Source organism: Rhinopithecus bieti, unplaced genomic scaffold (assembly GCF_001698545.2).
Source record: "Rhinopithecus bieti isolate Rb0 unplaced genomic scaffold, ASM169854v2 scaffold_13259, whole genome shotgun sequence".
NCBI lineage: Eukaryota > Metazoa > Chordata > Mammalia > Primates > Cercopithecidae > Rhinopithecus > Rhinopithecus bieti.
Genome location: NW_016807544.1, coordinates 2,425,301 through 2,443,207, shown reverse-complemented (window position 1 = coordinate 2,443,207; position 17,907 = coordinate 2,425,301). Strand labels below are relative to the sequence as shown.

At 46.3% G+C, this 17,907-nt stretch overlaps 1 protein-coding gene across 8 annotated transcripts in view; it reads left to right on the top strand.

Annotated features, from left to right (window-relative positions):
• DPF3 (double PHD fingers 3) overlaps window positions 1-17,907 on the top strand; it is a 292,122-nt gene that overhangs the window by 157,388 nt on the left and 116,827 nt on the right. For all 8 annotated transcript variants that reach the window (XR_001887453.1, XR_001887454.1, XM_017882782.1 and 5 more), the window contains 2 exons: window positions 6,408-6,535; window positions 14,595-14,690. Coding sequence is in view for 6 of the 8 variants with exons in the window: in XM_017882782.1 (XP_017738271.1) it covers window positions 6,408-6,535; window positions 14,595-14,690 (224 nt within the window). In the remaining 2 variants the exon portion in view is untranslated. The remainder of the gene's footprint in view (window positions 1-6,407; window positions 6,536-14,594; window positions 14,691-17,907) is intronic.

Below are 17,907 nucleotides of genomic sequence, written 5' to 3'. Positions count from 1 at the left end.
TCTGATGGGGATAAATGAAATAATGATTCTTAAGCGCCTTTCTCCTTAGTGTAAGTTGGTGTATAAATCCAAGGAAATATGATGAGCTTAACTCCTCAAAATAATAAGCACCCAGATGAGAAAACTACACGTTTGTATTTTTAAAGGAAAACTAGAGGCAGCTAAAAAAAAAAATTGAGCACTCATGATCTAGCAGGAGGATTCTTTGCCATTGTCTGTGGGATTTCTCCCTCCTTTTTGCACCATAACTCTATCTCCAGGCCCCTGCGTCAGAGGGAGCCCATGATGGATGGACGGATGGATGTGCCTTGTCGGGGTGCCTCACCACAATTTCCCTTGGGGCAGTCTGTCTGTTGGCAGAGCACACTGCCTCCCGAAAGATGGTATCTCTTGCAAACTCGACAGCTAACAGACAGCTCCTCTCCTTGTATATTTCCCCAAAGAAGAACTGTCTTAATCTGTTTTCTATATGGCATATTTTATTATAATCCATATACGACTCTCAGGTTTCCAATCCTCCATCCTGAGCCAAATAACGAAGGAGAAGGAGTCAGAGGCTTGGGGAGCTCATGACATTCGTGGCGTTTGCATTTTTAAATGACCTGGGATTTAATTACTCACTGTGCTCCCATGTTGCACTTTCAGACTCATCTCGCCTGCATCCTGTTAATGAGCTCGGTGGCTCCAACAACCCAGTGGAAGCTTTGCTTTCAGTGCGTTGGGTGGCAGGCTTGGGGCACCTGTGTCAAAAGCTTGTGGCTTTGATCTGCACCCAAGAGGATGGCTGCCCTGTCTGTAGCCCTGAAGAGAAGAAGCCACTGCTCTTGGCTGGACATTTTTTTTTTTTTTTGCTTTTATTTGTGCTTTTTTTGTTTTTTTTTTTTTAAAGACTTTCTATGCTTCAATCCTTGTTTGTCTAGGAGGTTTTTTCTTATTTAGAAACCGATTTGCTTCGGTTTGCACAGAAGCTGTCTCTGGTGTGATGGATTGTGCTGGAAGTCACCCAAGGAGTATCTCTGTTCCCAATTAGAAGTAGAGGCAGAGCTGCTTACGGGGGCCCAGGGAGGCAGCTGGCTTGGGTGACAGCTGCTGCCGCTGTGGAGAGAGTAACGATCCATGGGTTTATATCCATGTGTATAAAATCAGGCTAATTTAAAGATGAATTGTGTGTGTGTTTTGGACCATTTTCTTTTAATGTTAAAGATTCAATGACTCCTGTCGGGTTATGTGGGCCCCAAATTTGTGTGAGGTTCAAAATGAGTACACTTTAAAAAAATATTAAATCCTATATCCAGATGGGCCATAATCAAATAAAATTGAATAAATGAAATCCCTGAGGGCTCAAAAGAAGTGTGTCTGGGACATACTTTGTGCAAGGGCTTGAACCTGTTACCTTTCTTTCCCCTTCACTCTGGGACCTCCTGTGGTCAGGAGGCAGAGTGCACCCTGTGTTTGTTTGTAGGGAGGGGTGGCTACCCTTTCACTCTGACCTTGCAGGCCTTACCCATCATGCTTTGCAACCAGGGTTTGCAGTGGTCCGCTAGAACTCTCTTGGAATGGTACTCAGCAGGTATTACCTACGCAACATTAAGAACCACAGTAAAATTCTTTCCAGTTTTTGGAAGCAAAGTCATAGTCAATGTTACTTTTAATGCTGCAAACCTGCACTGTCGATTGTGGTAGCTAGTAACCAAGTGTGGCTATGGAGCACTTGAAATGTGGCTAGTCTGAATTGAGATACGCTCTAAGTGGAAAATACCCACCAGACTTTGGAGACAATGCAGATAAAAGAATGTAAAATTTTGCATCCATATTTTTATATTGATTTCATGTTGAATGGCAATGTTTTAGAAATATCAGATGAGATAAAATATCTTATTAAAATTAATGACACTTGACTTTCTTCCTTTTTGTGCATGTGACTACTGGTAAGTTAAAAATTACATAAATGGCCCGTATTACATTTCTGTTGGACAGTGCAGCTGTACCATTGAAATAAAACGATTCAAACTTCGGGAATTACATCTAGCATTTTAGGGTACTTACAATGCTGTAGATTCTTTTTTTTTTTTTTTTTTGAGGCGGAGTCTCGCTCTGTCGCCCGGACTGGAGTGCAGTGGCCGGATCTCAGCTCACTGCAAGCTCCGCCTCCCGGATTTAGGCCATTCTCCTGCCTCAGCCTCCCAAGTAACTGGGACTACAGGCGCCCGCCACGTCGCCCGGCTAGTTTTGTATTTTAGTAGAGACGGGGTTTCACCGTGTTAGCCAAGATGGTCTCGATCTCCTGACCTCGTGATCCGCTCGTCTCAGCCTCCCAAAGTGCTGGGATTACAGGCTTGAGCCACTGCGCCTGGCCAGATTCTTTACATATATGATCTAATTTTGAATCTAAGTTTTGAATAGAATAAAACAAAAATTGATAAGCCTCATCTTCTACCCTATTTATCACACTAGTTTTTTTTTTTTTTTGTGGATTAGTTTAGAGTTTCTTTATGCAGTGCATTACCATGTTTGATTCGCCAGCACTGTGAAATAGATACTATGACCACACCCATTTAACACATATGGAAATGGAGGCTTAGGTTACATAGCTAGCCCATGGTCCCTTTACTAATACATGGCAAGGCTAGGGTTTGACTTCAGGGCTGTCTGAAGGCAGAATCTATAGGAGCCAATCAAATATTGTGGTAATTAGGGAAGCGTGATGCCACTAAATGTCTCTGTGACCCTGGGAGAATCTCTATATCTTTCTGTGCTTCACTTTCCTGTTCAAGGGATTGGACTCGCGATACTATTGGAGATCCCTTCTTGCTTTTTCTATTTCACTTTTCCCATTTGGTTCTGTTTTCCCTCTTGATTCTTCTACTGTGCCTATCTAGTAAAGGTTGGTTAAAGAGGACCAAGAGAGTAGATTCAATTACGGGAAAGCAGGATGGAGGCATATTTAGCAGAGGAGGAAGGAGGAGCAGGAGAAGGAAGGGGGGAAGTTCACTATTGATGGAACATTCTATAGTTTGTAGATACTGTTGCAGAATGGTGAACATGGCATGGGGATGGTCATATAGAGCAGCACCCAAAACCATGACACGAAACTGCCCTCATCCTCAGCTAAAGATCTGCCTTTTATCCTGACATACGGAAACTAGGGAGTGAGTCTCAGAATGCAATGAAAATGCATAAAGGTTTGGAAAAAGATTTTTCAAGGAAGGACCACAGAGAGACAGGGTGGAGTCCATGCAGCCTAATTAGGTGACTGGGTCTAGAGGCAGATTGAGTTCAAGGCTGGGCTTTGCCTCTTACCAGCTGTGTGATATCAAGCAAGTTCTCAACCTCTACAAGCAACACTGCTCTCATCTGTAAAATGGGTTAATAACTGTGCTCTTGGGTGTAGTGGGGATTGATATGTAGCAGTAACAGCTGCTAAGTTTTGAATGTTTGCTGCTTTCCAAGCCCTCTGCATGTACACGGATGTACCAAAGCCCAGTCAGGCTCAGTCTGAGCCTGTCAACCACTAATAAGAATACAATGAGTGGGGGCCCTTGTCATGATTTCAGTGACATCTCGGAAAGATCATTCAGCTGCATTCTCATCCTACTGTGTGGCTTTTGGTGGTTACTTAACTTCTCTGGGTCTCGGGTGACTCATCTACAAAGTGAGATGATTGAATTAGATGATCTGTAAGGTCTTTTCTAGCTCTAAAATGCTGTACAATTCTGGGAAATAACAGTAATAAATAGGATTTATTTAGTGCTGCGAAGGCTAAGGGGGATACTAAAATATGAACTTCAACTCTATGTATATTTGATTATTATAAGTTTGAGGGATCGTGGCCAGCTGTTCTCTTTTGACTGAGGACAGGACATGAGGCAACACATGCTAATTGCTTTAGATGAGACATTTGGAAGACTTTTCTGACTTGGGAGAAGGAGTAATATGTCATCAGAGCAGGCTGTGGAGCTGCACACCCTGAGCTCATTAAAGCAGACAGTTGGCTGTTTTTCTGACACTCGCCTTAAATGTAACTTCATCACACAGGCCTTCCCTGACTCCCTGATCTAAGGTAGACCCCTCTACGTTTGTTCTTTCACATTTCATTCTGTCGTTTTCCTCCGTAGCACTTAAGACAATTCGTAATTGCATTTTGATTTTGTATTTAGCATTTAGTACCTGTCTCTTTGGATTGGAAGCCTCCTAAAGGCAGGGTCTGTCTTTATTTGGTTCGCCTCCTGTGTCCCTAGTCCCAGCACAATGGTGGTCACATGGCAGGTACTCAGTAAATATTTGTTGAATGAGTAGATGGATCCAGAGGTGGCTGATTTTGTGGTAGCGCTTCTTGATGAGAAGTGGATCCTTTGCTCTCCTTTTTAGGTAAGAAAAATCCCAAAGACTTTGTCTCTCAAGAGATTTTAGATGCTGTTTCTCCTTCCCACCTTCTTTTTCTGGGGGCTGGTCACCCACGGGTGTGCATTTGTTCAGTTTTAATAGATGCCTGCGTGCCCCTTCCTCATGAATTGGTCAGACTCTCTCTGTTTCTGGTGGAGGAAATGGAAAGTGTAGGTAGGGTTCTGTTGGAGTCGGGATAGAGCCCAGTGGAGCAGGCTCGATGGTGCTGCTCTTTCCATTTGCCCCTGCAGATCCATGCTTTTCCGTCTTCACCCTGCTTGGACCTCAGCAGGCTGTGTGAAGGGGGCTCCCTTCCCCTCTTGCTTCCATTTAAGTTTGGTGCGTGGGAGAGGATGCAGCAGGCTGATGCAGGATGGATGGAGAGAGTGGTTGGGCTGTTCCTTCCTTTGGTTCCTGGCCTCTGCAAGCCATAGCTCCTGTCCCGGGGCTCTGCTAATGGTGCTGTCTTTAGGTTCTTGAAAGCACTCTCCCTCTGTCCCTCTAAAAATAGCAGCAGTGGTCATGGCTCCTCCCCACCCTCACCCCTGCCCCAAACCCACCTGGGGTGCTTTACCTTGTTGGATCCCTTAATCTCCTCCCCCCATCTCTGTAAATAGTCCCTACACTAAACTCTCAATACCCCCACAAGGGCAGGCCATTCATCTCTCCTGTTTTCTAGGGCACCACTGCATCATAGTTCCTGCCCCCGGCTTACCTGGCACAATGGTAGGGACCACATATCAAATTGTGGCAGTGTGGGGGTATGAGGTGCAGGATCAGAGGAGAGGTTGAAGAAATATTTTGTAGTAAATCAGAATGATCACCTGTACCTTAGGTTGGTATGTTTAATTGAAAAAACAGCAGGGGACGGTGGCTCCTGCTTGTAAGCCCAGTGCTTTGGGAGGCTGAGGCAGACGGATTGCTTGAGGCCAGAAGTTTGAGGCTGCAGTGAGCTATGATAGTGCCACTGTACTCCAGCCTGGGTGACAAAGTAAGACCCTGTCTGTAAAAGAGAAAAGAAAGGAAGAAAGAAAAGAAAGGAAGGAAGGAAAGAGGGAGGGAGGAAGGGAGAAAGGAAAGAAAGGAAAAAAGAAAGAGAAAGGAAAGAAAGAAAGAAGGGAAGGAGGGAGGGAGAGAAAGCAAAGAAAGGAAGGAAGCAAAGAAAGAAAAGAAAAGAAAGTAACACACCAGCCCTCTGTCAGGTCAGGAGCTCGGGACATCTGGAGGAAGGGGTTCAGCTTCTCTACGGTCTCTCTTCTGGGCAGGGCTGGCTCGGGTTGCCACTTCTCTGCTGGCTTGGTGACCTCAAGCCCCAGGTAGCTGATCAAACTCCTGATACCTTCAGAAAAAAAGGTCGTGGTATGCGGCCGTGCAGTGGCCACTCTGCTCATCCGGGGCCTGTGAGGCATTCACCCTTGCTCCTTCTCTTCCCGTGGCTTTTGAGGCTCTCATTTCCCCCTGGGTGGATGAGAATAGCCTCTCTGAGGCTGAACTAGCTTTTCATGGAGGAAGCCAGAGCTGGGCAGCCAGCATGGCCATGAGGGGGTCATGGGGTTGCCAGACAAGAGCTGGGATAGGAGGAAATGAGCATCCTTGGTTGCCAGCATTGTGTGTTGCTTGAGTTTTCAAAATACTTTAACGCAGCTGAACACATTTCTCCTTACAAAACCACCTGTGGGGTTGGGCGTTGTTATCCTCGCTTTGCGGATGCAGTAAGGGCTCCAGGCTCCCGACGCCTGCCTTGCCCGATGTCCTGGCTGGAGAGGCAGAAGCATGGCCGTGTGAGCCCACATCCACCCCGCACCCTTTCTGCTCTGGCTCAGCTTCCTCTGGGGGTGTGGGCGTGATCGGAATCTGTCTCTGGATTATGAAACGGAGATGGAAAAGCTGAACGGGGCCCCAGTGTTCCTCTCCCTCCAGAAGTCCTCCTCAGGGGCCCTGGGCCCTGCGTGTCCTCCAGGACTGTCCCTCCTGCCCCGCCTGCTTCTAGTGTCCTGACCTGCCTTTCTATCTTTGTTTTTCAGAAGTGGAGCTTCCCCTGAAGAAGGATGGGTTCACCTCAGAAAGCACCACCCTGGAAGCCTTGCTCCGCGGTGAGGGGGTTGAGAAGAAGGTGGATGCCAGGGAGGAGGAAAGCATCCAGGAAATACAGGTATTCCAGCACCTGCTGGGGACCCCACAGAGGGTTCCTGTCTCCATAGAGCTTCCAGAACTCCAGCACTGGCTTGGCTCCGGATCCTCCCCTCAAGGGCTAGGGCTGAGTCTCAGACTGCCTCGTTTCTATAGTGGCCAGGAAGCTCCCAAATTCTTTTCTGACTTAACCTGTCTTCTGAAGGGGTCATTCATTGGCTTCACCTCGGTTCCCCTCCCTCTCTTCTGTCTATTCAAAGTAAATTTGTTGGGCCTAGTGAACACAGGGACTTGTGGGGTCCCAGAGACACAGGGTGGACAAAACAGTCTGAATCCTTGTCCCCATGGAACCAAGAGTCCTTCATCTAGGCTCAAAATGTGGGAGTGTCTGCTCCAGCTAGGGCCATGTGACTCCGGCTCGCCTGCCGCCACCCTCACACCCAGCCTCGTTGGTCCCCACGACTGCACACTCCCTTTCCCAGCAGCGCCCAGCCATTCCTCAAGCCCATGCAGTCTTCACCCTTCAGGCAGATGGCTGCTCTATCCCCATGGGTCCACCACCCTCTATCCATGCTACTTCTAAAACTCTCACTGAATGGGATTATAATGGTGCACACCTACCATTTCTTTTTCTTTTTTTTTTTTGAGACGGTCTTGCTCTGTTGCCCAGGCTAGAGTGCAGTGGCACGATCTCGATCTTGGCTCACTGCAACCTCTGCCTCCCAGGTTCAAGCGATTCTTGTGTCTCAGCCTCCTGAGCAGCTGGGATTACAGGCATGTGCCACCATCTGGCTGTTTTTTGTATTTTCAGTAGAGATGGGGTTTCACCATATTGGCCAGGCTGGCCTCGAACTCCTGACCTCAAACGATCGCCTGCCTCAGCCTCCCAAAGTGTTGGGATTACAGGCAGGAGTCACTGCACTCGACTTCACACCTACTATTTCTTATTTGTTATTTGTCTGGAATTCTCATTGTCTAATACAATGTTTGCCATGGAGTATTGTAATATGAATTAATCCTATTATGCAATAACAGCATTGGTAGTTAAGTATTAAATTACTAAAATTAAATTGTATTTCTATTTAATTTATATTCCATATTAAATGTTTATATTTTATGCTATACCTATTGTGCATATTTAATATTCAATAATTTTATTAATTTATATATTAATTTATTGAAACTACAATTAAATGAATAATAATGGAATAATACATTGCTGGTTGGCTTGGTAAGTTCCATCAAGCCAGGGGCGATGCTGTCATGCTCACCACTGTGTCCCCAGGGCCTTTCCCAAGCTGGATAGAGTTGAGTCTTGATAAAGGCATTGAATGAATCACAGAATTTGGCCTTCTCTGCCATTCCTGTGTTAAGATGAATTGTCAAGTCTTTTCCATTGAGTTGCCACAACATGACTTGTGTTTGTTCCTTCCTTTCCTTTCCATGAGCTGCAGCTGAAGATCCTTATTAACTGTCACCTTTATTTGTCTAAGGAACCTTGGAGTCATCTTTGACTCTTGCTTGTCTCTCACACCTGACATCCTGCTCATCAGGAGCCCTGGTGACTGTGCCTTCAGCATAAGCCCAGTTCTCGCACATCCCATCTTCCCACACCCACCATTGCTACCCTGGCCCAAGCTGCTGTCATCTTTTGTGTGGACTGCTGTGGTTGCCTTCTCAGTGATCTCCCTGCTAATGCTTGAGAGGCAGTCTTTAAAAAAAATTTTTTTAATAGCAATTTTAAGTTCACAGCAAAATGAAGAGGAAGGTACAGAGATTTCCCATATATCTCTGGTATAGCCTCCCCCATGATCAACATCCTGCACTAGAGTGGCACATTTGCTATAATAGGTGAGCTGCACTGACTCATCGTATCACCCAGCATCCAAAATCTGCATGACGGTTCACTCTTGGCGTTGTGCATTCTATGGGTTTGAACAAATGTGTAATGGCATCTGTCCACTCTTATGGTATCATACAGAAGTTTCACTGCCCTAAAAATCCTCTGAGCTCCACCTGTTCATCCCTCCCTCCATCCTAATGCCTGGCAACCACTGGCCATTTCCCCATCTCCACAGTTTTGCCTCTTCCAGGATGTCATATGCTTGAACTCACAGTATGTCGCCTTTTCAGATTGGCTTCTCTGACTTACTAACATTCATTTAAGGTTCCTTCATGTCTTTTCATGGCCAGATAGCTCATTTCTTTTTAATGCTGAATAATGTTCTGTTGTCTAGATACATCACAGGAGAGGGAGCTTTTTAAAATTTAAGTCTATTCCTATCATTCCTGTGCTCAGAACCCGCTACCACCCCTGCTGTCAGAGAGTGAAATTCAGGGCCTTCTCCCCACTCTCTGACTCCATTCTTCCTCTTTTCCTCACCCGCTCCACTCCAGGCATAAGGATCTCCTTCTGCTCCTCCCAGAACACACCAGGTTACCCCAGCCCTTGGGCCTTTGTCCTGGCCGTTTCCCCAGACGTCCACTTGCCTCTCACCCTCACCTTCTTCATTTTTTAGTTTTTATATTTTATTATTTATTTGTTAATTTATTTTTTTGAGACAGAGTCTTGTGCTGTTGCCCAGGCTGGAGTGAAGTGGTGCAATCTCGGCTCACTGCAACCTCTGCTTCCTGGGTTCAAGCGATTCTCCTGCCTCAGCCTCCTGAGTAGCTAGGATTACAGGCGCCCGCCACCACATCTGACTGAGTTTTGTATTTTAGTAGAGATGGAGATTCACCGTGTTGGCCAGGCTGGTCTCAAACTCCTGACTGCAGGTGATCCACCCACTTTGGCTTCCCAAAGTGCTGGGATTACAGGCGTGAGCCACAGTGCCTGGCCTTCCTCTTTTCCCAAAGATGTCCCTGACCGCGCTGCACTTCATCCCACACCCTTGCCCTGCCTGCCCCTGCCTCCTGTTTCCACTCTGCTTTTCTTGTTCTTTTCCATCACTCTTATCATCATCTAATGTACTTTCTAATTTACTTACTTATTATGTTATTGTTTATGTCTGTTTTCTTCCAGTAGAATGTAAACTCCTCGAGGGCAGGACCTGTTGCCAGTTTTGCTCCCTAATATCTCACAAGCACCCAAACAGTGCTTGGTGCTTACCAGGTGCACCATAAATATCTGTTGAATGGATGCATGAGGGAACAGATTCCAGGAATCGCCCTGTCCCCAGTTCTTCCTCTCTCTGACATGTCCTACTTTGTTAGCTGACCTTTTGTTCTAGAGCAAAACTCTGCTAAAAAACTGTTGTTTCCCACTAAATAAATCGAAAACGATGAGCGTGACCTTCCCAGGCCTGTCCTCTCCATTCCTAACCTAGTTTTCAGGCTTATTTTCCACTACTCCTTTCCCCCCTTGTTCTTCAGCCTTCTTCCCTCCATGCCATTGGTCCCGCTGTGCCCTTTATCTAGCATGCCTTTTCTTCCATCTCCATCTGTACAAATCCCACTCATCTTTTAGGCTCAGCCCCAGTGCCACCTTCCCCATCAAGCCTTTCTTGATCTCCCCTCCAGCCACAGGGATCTCTTCTTGCCTTTGGTGTTTAAGCCACCTACTGCTTTCTTCCTTGTGTGTGTGTATGTGACTTTCAGATTTTGAAGTCAAGGTCTGTCGTCTGTGTGTTACTTGCTAGAGTATTTTTTTGCTCAGTTCATGTAATTTGACAGAATCAATGAATGGGGCAGAGCCATTGCCCAGAGCCTTGATGCTCTGGGGACACGGGTCCCTTTCCCTTTAAAGCTGGTGGTGGGCTTGAGTTCTTCTCATGCAGCACTGGGCTGGTGCTGTATTGTCTTCATCATGCCACCATCATCTCAGATGTAAACTGAAGGTCTGCTGAGTGCAGTGCATGGGTCTGCTGTGCTAGAAGACAAAGCCAGGACCATAAGTCAAATGAGTTTAGTGTTTTTATTGACTTTGCATTATTAAAATACACATGTAGAGAATGGATTATGCTTTTTCATTCATTCATTCATTTGACCAAAGTTTCATGAGGGATTCCTCTGTGCAGGCACTGTGCTGGGTGCTAGGGACACAGAGACCAAGAGAGACCTGTCCATTCCACTCACATTCTAATGTGACACACAGGCAGGAAACAAGGAATACAAATAAAATAATTGCATTTTAGGATAAAATCCATGAGAACAAACAGTATGAAGATTCAGTATCAGAGTAGAGTTCCTGAGGAAAATGAGGGATTTTTTTTTTTTTTGAGACAGAGTCTCGCCCTGTCACCCAGGCTGGAGAGCAATGGCGCGATCTCAGCTGACTGCAGCCTCCACCTCCCAGGTTCAAATGATTCTCCTGCCTCAGCCTCCTGAGTAGCTGGGATTACAGGTGCCCACCACCACGCCCAACTATTTTTTGTGTTTTTAGTAGAGACAGGGTTTCACCATATTGGCCAGGCTGGTCTCGAACTCCTGACCTCCTGATCTGCCCGCCTCGGCCTCCCAAAGTTCTGGGATTACAGGTGTGAGCCACCATGCCTGATTGAGTTGAGGGATTTAACCTCAACCCTATGGAATGAGAAGAGTCCGGAAAGTGATGGTCCTGGGGAAGAGTTTTCTGGGCAGAGAAGCAGTGGGTGTGATGGCCCCAAGACAGGCCAGAGCTGGTTTTGTTGAAAGAACAGAAGACCTGTGTGGCCGGAGTATTGTGCCAGGGAGAAAAGAGCCCAGGACTTCGATAGGTGAGCCGAGACCAGACCACCCAGTTCCCACAGGACAGGGAAGTGGCTTTTGGTTCCATGTGATATAAAGAAGGAAGCCATTTGGAAGATTTTGATCAGGGCTGTGAATTTATATTTCATAAAGATCCTGTTGCCTGCTGCGTGGAGAAGAGATTGGATGCAGGGCCAGCAATGGAAGGGGGGAGATCAGGGATTTTTGCAGTATTCCAGGCCAGAGATAATGTAGTCTTTAAAAGGATTTTTTTTTTTTTTTTTTTTTTTTAAACACAACCACAAACCACTGTTATCACCATAAAGACTGTTTAGAGTAACAGGGAGAAAAGTTATTTTAAAATGTGTTTATTTTCCAGATAATGTCCTTGGACAAGGAATGCATGTCTGTTACTGGGGGGATCAGCTGACTTTGTAGTTGGACACCCCGCCCCCGTCCCCGACTCCTGATACAGAACTGCCCCTCCGCTTCCTGAGCTCTGAAACAAGCTTTGTTTGTTAGAGACTCCTGGCTCCTCCTGAATTACGTCGAGAGGCTTCTGGTGACAGGGCCGCATCGCAGGAAATGCAGACACACTGGGTCTGCTGCCATCACATCCGAGGCCTGGGGCGTAGACAGAGACTTTAGAGTCACAGGGAAGCTGATGGGCAGAGGGAGGATGGAGCCTCAGGGAAAAGAGAAGTCAGTTTACTCCCAGACATGGAGGCCATGTGACACTCTGGGGACTAGCTCAGCTGCCCCCACCAGTCTTTCACCTTCCAACCCAGAGTCCATATTGCGGGTAATAAATACCCTTATAATGAAAAATGAGAGTCGGAGTTGTACCGAGATGCCAGAGGCAATGACCTTTAAATTTGAGGCACTTGGAACTTACCATGATTAAGTGACTTCAAGACCTGGAAAGTTTGCAAGATGGTTCTACGAACAGCAACAACGGTCATAACCAGACCTTATATTTATACTGTGTCTTTGCCCCAAAGGCTGCAGAGCATTTGACCTGTCACTCGGTCGGCTTTTGTTAGTGTTCCCGCCTCCAGGTCAGGAGCTCAAGAGACTTATACTGTGAATGGGGGCTGACATTTCCTAGTTGTGGGCCAGAGGTCATGTCCAGCAGACAATACTTTTTCTCTGTTAGATGGTTAAGGCTGGCCCAGAGACCAGTTAAATGCTGTCAGCTGGTGGCTTCCCAAATAAACTTAGTAGAGAAGTCAAAGAAGAATTTACTAGGCCTGTTTTGAGTTATTTGGATGGATTGGGTGACTAGAAGTGTCCTGATCCCTGTGATTTAGAGCAGAACATTCTAGCCAGGGGAGAGTGGTGGAAGATCGCTGCCTGTGGCTCACCCCTGGGCTCCCTGCTTTGAGGACAGGCCAGAGGTGTCATCCAGCAGGCGGCTTAAACAGCGATGGTTATGATGACGGTGTAGTGCGTGCTGCTCTCTCAGCCTTCTCAACATGTTTGTGATCTTTGACATCACAACAAGGAAGAGGAGATGGGGTTACCCTGTGTAATATGGTAGCTATTCCCCTTACTAGCTCCATCTTATGCCATCTCTCCTTGAGCCACTGAGCACTGGTCACACTGGCCTTTCTGCTCCCTGGACAAGCCACGCTCCTCCGCCTGCCTCAGGGAGTTTGCTTATGCTGTTTCCTCTGCCTAGACCCTTTTCTCTCCCTCCCCTCTGTCCTCAGTCACAAGGCCAGCCTTTGTCCATCCTCCACATCTCAACTCCCTCAGCTCACGTCCTCGTGTAGGCCTCCCCTGGCCCTCGGATTAGGGAAAACTCCCTCCTAACACCGTCTGTTAGCACTTTGAACTTGCCTACCACTGTTTTGAGAAGAGTTGTAATTATATGATAATATATGCACATTATTTAAATCTGTCCTCCCTTCCCTAGACTGGAAAGTCCATTTGGGGCTGGGACTGTAGCCATTTTGCAGCTTACCTAGCATGGAGCCTGCCGTGTAGTCAGCACTAGATAAATGCTTTAGATAGAATGAATGAATTCCTATTGTGTAATTGGGGAAACTGAGGCATGAAGAGATGATAACTTGCCCTAGATCACACAGTAAGCCCATAAAGAATCCCCCAGGTGGCCAGGTGTGGTAGCTCACCTGCATGGTATGCCTGTAATCCTAGCACTTTGGGAGGCTGGGGTGAGAGGATCACTTGAGCCCAGGTGTTTGAGATCAGCCTGGGCAACATAGTGAGACCCCCATCTCTACAAAAAAAGTCAGGCATGGTGGCATGTGCCTGCAGTCCCAGCTACTTGGGAGGCCAAGGTGGGAGGATTGCTTGGGCCTGGGAGGTTGAGGCTGCACTGAGCCATGATTGTGCCACTGCACTCCAGCCGGGCCAATAGAGTGAGGCTCTGTCTCAAAACAACAACAACAACAACAACAACAAAAAGAAAACCCTCTAGGCCCCGTGACATGGAGCCCAGTGAGCTCCATGCCCTTTCCCTCTTTTCCTACTCCCACTGTGGGGCTGTGTCCTCTGCCACAGTCTTTTATCCCTCCCTTAAACCCAGAGGAACACATCCTACCTCCTCCCCTCCTCTAAAGGGAGCGATGTGCTTAGGCCCCTACATGGAGAGTATGCCAGATTACATCTTGGAATTGTCAGCCGCCGTACTGAGAAATGAATAGGAAACGCTGAGCCGATGAACCTGACCTTGCTTTGGTCATGGCTTCACTGGATAATCTGGAGCACTCAAAACTGTTTTCGGCCTCAGCGTATTCACCTGCAAAATGGAAACTGGATTCTATGTTGCAGTGTGACTGGCGGGTTGCTGGAGAGAGATAATTTCAAATTCATGATCTTTAAGCTTCATGACAAGTCGGGTACTAAATAAAAGTCTATTTTTCTAAAAAAAAAAAAGCAAAAAAAAGGCAGTGGCTTATTATGAACAGTACATTGGTGTTAAATCTGGTCAGATGAACAGGAAGTTACTTGTTTTCATCAGACAGGGCAGGGTTCCAGAATGGCAGGGAAAGGAGAAACATTTTCATATTTCTGAGGTGGCCCTTTGGGAACAAAAGGAAACATTACATTTACAAAAGTAAGTTTTGATAAAACATTTTGGCCCCACATAGAAAAGGGCCCCTACCAGCATAGTCTCTTGTTAGAAAACTCTTCTTGGGCAAAAGAATGGAAAAGGTCAGTGTTCTGGGAGGACTTGTCTGGAAGGGGCCCAAGGGCTTAGGAGAGCCTTGGTAGTGCCAAGAGTTCAAACTCCAGGCAGCATTTTGGAGGCCCAACTGCCCAAGCAAAGGCAGTGTCTTCACTTGGTTAAAAAATAACAACAAATCAGAACACCCTGAAAATTACCCTCTGACGGTTTTTCCCTTTGCATTCTGTTTCTCACCTTTTCCATTTTTTTTTTTCCATTTCAGAGGGTTTTGGAAAATGATGAAAATGTAGAAGAAGGGAATGAAGAAGAGGATTTAGAAGAGGATATTCCCAAGCGAAAGAACAGGACTAGAGGACGGGTAAGTTGGGGATGACATGAGCGAGGAAAGAGGTGAGGGAGGCTGGGGTGCCCGGCCAAATACTGATCTCCACTGCAGCTAGATGGAGATCATGGCCATGGTCTGACATGGAGAACGCTCAAAGAAGAAAACTCCACAACAGCTCTGATCCCAAGAGGGAGGAGTGGAAGTAGAGGGGGTGCCCTGAGTGGGTGCTGAGGTCTGGGGAGGGCTGAAGGGTGGGATCAGGGTGAGGGTGGAAGATGAGGAGAATGTGCCTGTTGTCACCACTGCTTGGTTACTAAAGAAGGCTGGACGTTTCCTGCCTTGTCCCTAGTGCTACCCCAGAATGATAGAGTCAGGATACCTGCTTTTGGGTTATGCTTCATTAGGCAGAGTATAAGTTTCCTGGGGTAGCAGGGGACTGCAGCTGGTGGCTCCCAGTGGGTTTGGCATGAGCCCTGGAGGCTTGAGACCATCCCAGGGGTCCTGGGATGGGACAAGAAAAAAGCCAGAGCCTGCGGAAGGGCAGAGGGGAAACCGAGGTGGAAGGAATAAAAACAAGAGACTGGTCAGGCACTTCCAGGTATTCAGGTTGAATCTAGAGTTCACGCCTGACGGGGCTTTCTGTGGTGGCCGTCAGGGGTCTGCAAGGGCATGTGACAATAACCAGGTGGAGGGGGACCTCCAGAAGTAAACTGCTGCTGTCCACCTGGAGAATGAACTCTCAGGCTTGAGGATCTCACCCCTTCAGGCTCTTGGCGGGACTCTTAGCCCTCCCATGGATAAGCACTTAGTCCTGGGCGTTCTGTGGGTTTGCAGGCAACGATAATCATGGCAGGGCTCTCCACTCTCATGGTTCTCATGCCTCAGCAGACATTAGTGTCACCGAGAGAGCTTACTGAATGCAGGTTCCCAGGACCCCACTCAGAAATTCTGCTTTAGGAGCTCCGGGGCAGGGCTTTATACTGTATTAGAAGCAAGTTCCCAGGCGGCCGCTGCACGTCGGCCAGTACTGCACACACTGAGCTGAGATGCCCAGCCTGTTGCAGTGCGGGGCTGTGCAGCCTGCGCGGGGGCTGGGCGGGCAGCTCTCTGATGGTGCACCTCTGGTACAGCTGGGACCAGCCTCGTCACTTAGCAAGATTTCGGCTACCTTGGCTCGTCTCTTCTTTTCTCCTACTTTTCATTGATTTATGTTAGTTTGATTTTTTTTCTGGAGTATTTGAAAACAAGTTCTAGACATCTTATCGTTTAACTGGCACATATCTCAGTGTGTGTCTCTAACAGATATCATTATCCTAATAAAATAATAGTTATAATACCTACTGTCTAGTCCCTTATCATTTCCCCCTTTGTCAGAAAATGCCGTTTTATGGTTGGTTTGTTTGAAACTTAAGTCTCTCGGATTCCACAGCATACCTCTTCTGTATTCTCTTCTGTATTGCACCCCACCACACACATTTTTTTTTCTCCATGCCATGAATTTGTTGAAGAATTTGGGTTGTTCGTCTTGTGGAACTTCTCACATTCTAGAAGTGGTGGGAGGGTGGTGTTTAATGTCTTCTCCATCCTCTGTGTTTCCCGAAAACTGGTAGTTTGATTAGAAACTTGCTTAGATTCAAGGTGTGTGTGTGTGTGTTTATGTGTGTGTATGTGTGTGTGTTTGTGTATGTGTATTTGTGTGTATGTGTGTTTGTGTGTATGTGTTTGTGTGTGTGTGTATGTGTGTGTTTGTGTATGTCAGTGTGTGTATGTGTGTGTTTGTGTGTGTGTGTATTTGTGTATGTGTGTGTTTGCGTGTGTGTGTATGTGTGTGTTTGCGTGTGTTTGTGTGTGTGTATGTGTGTGTTTGTGTGTGTATTTGTGTATGTGTGTGTTTGCGTGTGTGTTTGTGTATGCGTGTGTGTGTTTGTGTATTTGTGTGTTTGTGTGTGTGTGTTTGTGTGTGTGTGTTTGCGTGTGTGTGTTTGCGTGTGTGTGTTTGCGTGTATGTGTTTGTGTGTGTATGTGTGTGTTTGTGTGTGTATTTGTGTATGTGTGTGTTTGCGTGTGTGTGTGTTTGTGTATGCGTGTGTGTTTGTGTATGTGTGTGTTTGTGTGTGTGTTTGTGTATGTGTGTATTTGTGTGTGTGTGTTTGTGTATGTGTGTATTTGTGTGTGTGTGTTTGTGTATGTATTTGTGTGTATGTGTGTTTGTGTATGTGTTTGTGTATGTGTGTGTGTGTTTGTGTGTGTGTTTGTGTGTGTGTGTTTGTGTATGTGTGTATTTGTGTGTGTGTGTTTGTGTATGTGTGTACAGATATTTCTTGCGGGGAGGCAAAAATCCTTCCTAGGCGGTGATCGGTTCTTCTCGTATCACATCAGGGGCATATCCTGTCCAGTTCTGCTTTGAGTGGTGTTTCAGTTCATGAGTAGATTTGAGTGTTATCAGCTTGATCTCTCCCTTATACAGTTCCTCATCAAGTTTTTACTTAATGATTTTTGCAGCCATTGCTAAACTGGCCTAGACCCATTCATGGAGGGGAGGGTATTAAAAAGAAAATCGAAATCCATTATTAAAGGAGACTTTTGAGCTTGGACTTCCTGGGCCTTTTGTGAACTCCCAAAGAGCTGTGCATGTCCAGACCCACTTCCTTTCCTTCTCTCACCCCAACTAAACTGACTCGAGTGTGGGAAATGGTCCTCTTCACACCTTCTCCTCACTTTACATTTAGAAGATTGAGCTTGCAGTCAGTGGATATGAATTGGTGTCTGTGAAAACATCAGCAGTCGCTGCAACCATGTCTATTTACTGTGCACTTCCTGTGAACCAGGCAATGTGATGGGCTCTGTACATCAAGAGCTACCACATAGAGAGTGATGCCTTTGTGCCAGGTGCTTTAGATTACCTTCTCTATTTCTGCACTGTGCATTATGGCAGCTGCTGGCCACATGTGGCTACTGAGTCCTCAAAACGTGACTAGTCCTAATGGAGATGTGCTGTAAATGTAAAATATACATGAAATTTTGAAGACTTAGTATGAAAAAGGAATGCAGAACATCTCATTATTAATTTTTATATTGATTAAATTATAAAACTATCACGTTTTGGATATATTGTTAAATAAAATATATTATTAAAATTATTTGCACCTATCTCTTTTTAAAAAAAATGTGCTGCTGGAAATTTTAAAATGATGAGTGTGGCTCACATTGTATTTCTATTGGTCAGAACTTCTTCCATTTCCATAAGTCG